General features: G+C 52.2%; 1 protein-coding gene across 1 annotated transcript in view; it reads left to right on the plus strand.

The window, feature by feature from the left end:
- Window positions 1–1983, plus strand: part of ZNF333 (zinc finger protein 333) — a gene marked incomplete at its 5' end in the record, with an annotated part of 32616 nt that overhangs the window by 15755 nt on the left and 14878 nt on the right. Inside the window, one exon of the mRNA XM_008593742.1 lies at window positions 945–1061. Coding sequence (XP_008591964.1) covers window positions 945–1061 — 117 coding nt within the window. The remainder of the gene's footprint in view (window positions 1–944; window positions 1062–1983) is intronic.

Below are 1983 nucleotides of genomic sequence, written 5' to 3' on the forward strand. Positions count from 1 at the left end.
TGCCGCACTCTCCCAAGTGCGCCACGGGGTTGGCCCAGGGGTTAAGTTTCTAATACATGGACCTTGGAGGACACAATTCAATCCATAGCAAATGGGTTGGTGGTTTAATGGGTGGTCATTGGCATGGTTCTTGTGGCTTTAAAAGGAGAGTAAGTGAGAAGGTTAGCTCTCTTGCTCAGCTGTTCTCACCGTGTGAAACCTTGCATCACTTGGGATTATGTAGAGAGTTTCCACCCAGAAGAAAGTCCTCATCAGATGCATCCCCTGGACAGTGGACTTCCCAGCCTCTAAGATTGTAAGAAATAAGTTTCATTTCTTTGTAAATACCCAGTTTCAGGTATTCTGTTGTAAGCAACAGAAAATTGACTAATACAGAGGCCAGAGAGATAGAGAATTTGAGAAAACACAAAACAACGTTCATGTTCAGAACCAGGGCTCCTGACTTTTCTCTTTTTGGGATGGGGGTAGGGAGTAGCTTAAACAACAGAAATTTATTTTCTCACCACTCTGGAGGCTGGAAGTCCAAAATCCAGGTGCCTAAAGGGTTGATTCCCCTGAGGCTTCTCTCCTTGGCTTGCAGATGGCCACCCTCTTGCTATCTCTTGATGATCGTCCCTCCATGCACAAACTCCAACCTTTCTGTAGTAAAATGTTTTGCAGCATTTCCCATGGCTCGTGCCCTAACCTCCAGCCAAGGCTCCCCAGGTCCAGAAAGGGGTTAGGTCTATCTCCGAGTCTTTGGTGTGATCAGACCTCATAGACCCTCATTGGTGACTAGTGCTCTCAGTGGGGTGGGGAGAGTCACCAGGTCTAAAACCACCAGATGCCAGACCTGAGTGCCTCAACTTCTGATAGCCTTAACTCCCAAACTGAGGGTCTCTCAGGCTGAGAAAAACCATGACACCACCTCTGTCCTGCTCAGGACTCTCCTCGCCTTTTCTTAGGGACCAGAGCTATACCTGAGGATGCAGATCAGGCCCTCTAAGGGAGAGAGGGGGACACCATTGACCCTAGAGGACCAACCAGCTCTCCAGGAGTCGCCTTGTTCTCCTGAATGCACAGTAAGCTGGGAGAAGGTTCGCTGTGAGAGCTCAGCCCCAGCGAGGAAGGCCTGGGGTGTGGGATGTCTATAACTCTATAACCTGGGGAAGGGGAGTTAGGGGTGGGGGGCATCTCAGGCCTGCAGTTGGGAGTTGGGAGAACACAGGAAGCTCAGGCTGTGTGCTCCGACTGGTTGAGCATATTTCTGCACTAAATATAATTGTCTCCAGGGTGGTCTTGGGGGAAGGGCTAGCAGCAGGACCCTGAGCCCTGCCATTCCTTGTCCAGCCTTTCTTCCTCTAGTCTTTCCTTCCACCCCCCCTCCCACCCCTTCCATGACCTTGAAACTGACAGCAACTGACAGATCTCATGACCCAAGGGCTGGGCAAGGAGTTTCCAGGCTGGTGAGGAGCTCTTGGTTGGCTCAGGGGCCTACATTTCCTTAGGGAGGCAGAGAGGGTATAGGAGAGGGATACTTTAAGGCAAATCCTGAGCCCTGCTTTGAGGACAAGGGGTCTCCTTCTACCTGCCTTTGCCCAGTGACCTCACCAGAGGGACCTGCTACATGTACTCCCCACTTCCCATTCACCACCAAGTCCTGCTAGCTTTACTTCCAAACTGTAACCCACCTCTGACTGCTCCTCNAGGGGTCTCCTTCTACCTGCCTTTGCCCAGTGACCTCACCAGAGGGACCTGCTACATGTACCCCCCACTTCCCATTCACCACCAAGTCCTGCTAGCTTTACCTCCAAACTGTAACCCACCTCTGACTGCTCCTCCCATCCATGCTTGCTGCTGCCACCCTTCTCAGAGCCACTGTTAGTTCTCCTGGACTCTGGGACTGCTCCCAACAGGCTCTTGGGCCCCCCCCCCCCCCACACACAGAGCCGCGAGGCAAACTCTACAAATTCATGCCAGGACCCGCATCTTTCCCGATGGAGT

This window comes from Galeopterus variegatus, unplaced genomic scaffold (genome assembly GCF_000696425.1).
Source record: "Galeopterus variegatus unplaced genomic scaffold, G_variegatus-3.0.2 Scaffold9596, whole genome shotgun sequence".
NCBI classification, from domain to species: Eukaryota; Metazoa; Chordata; class Mammalia; order Dermoptera; family Cynocephalidae; genus Galeopterus; species Galeopterus variegatus.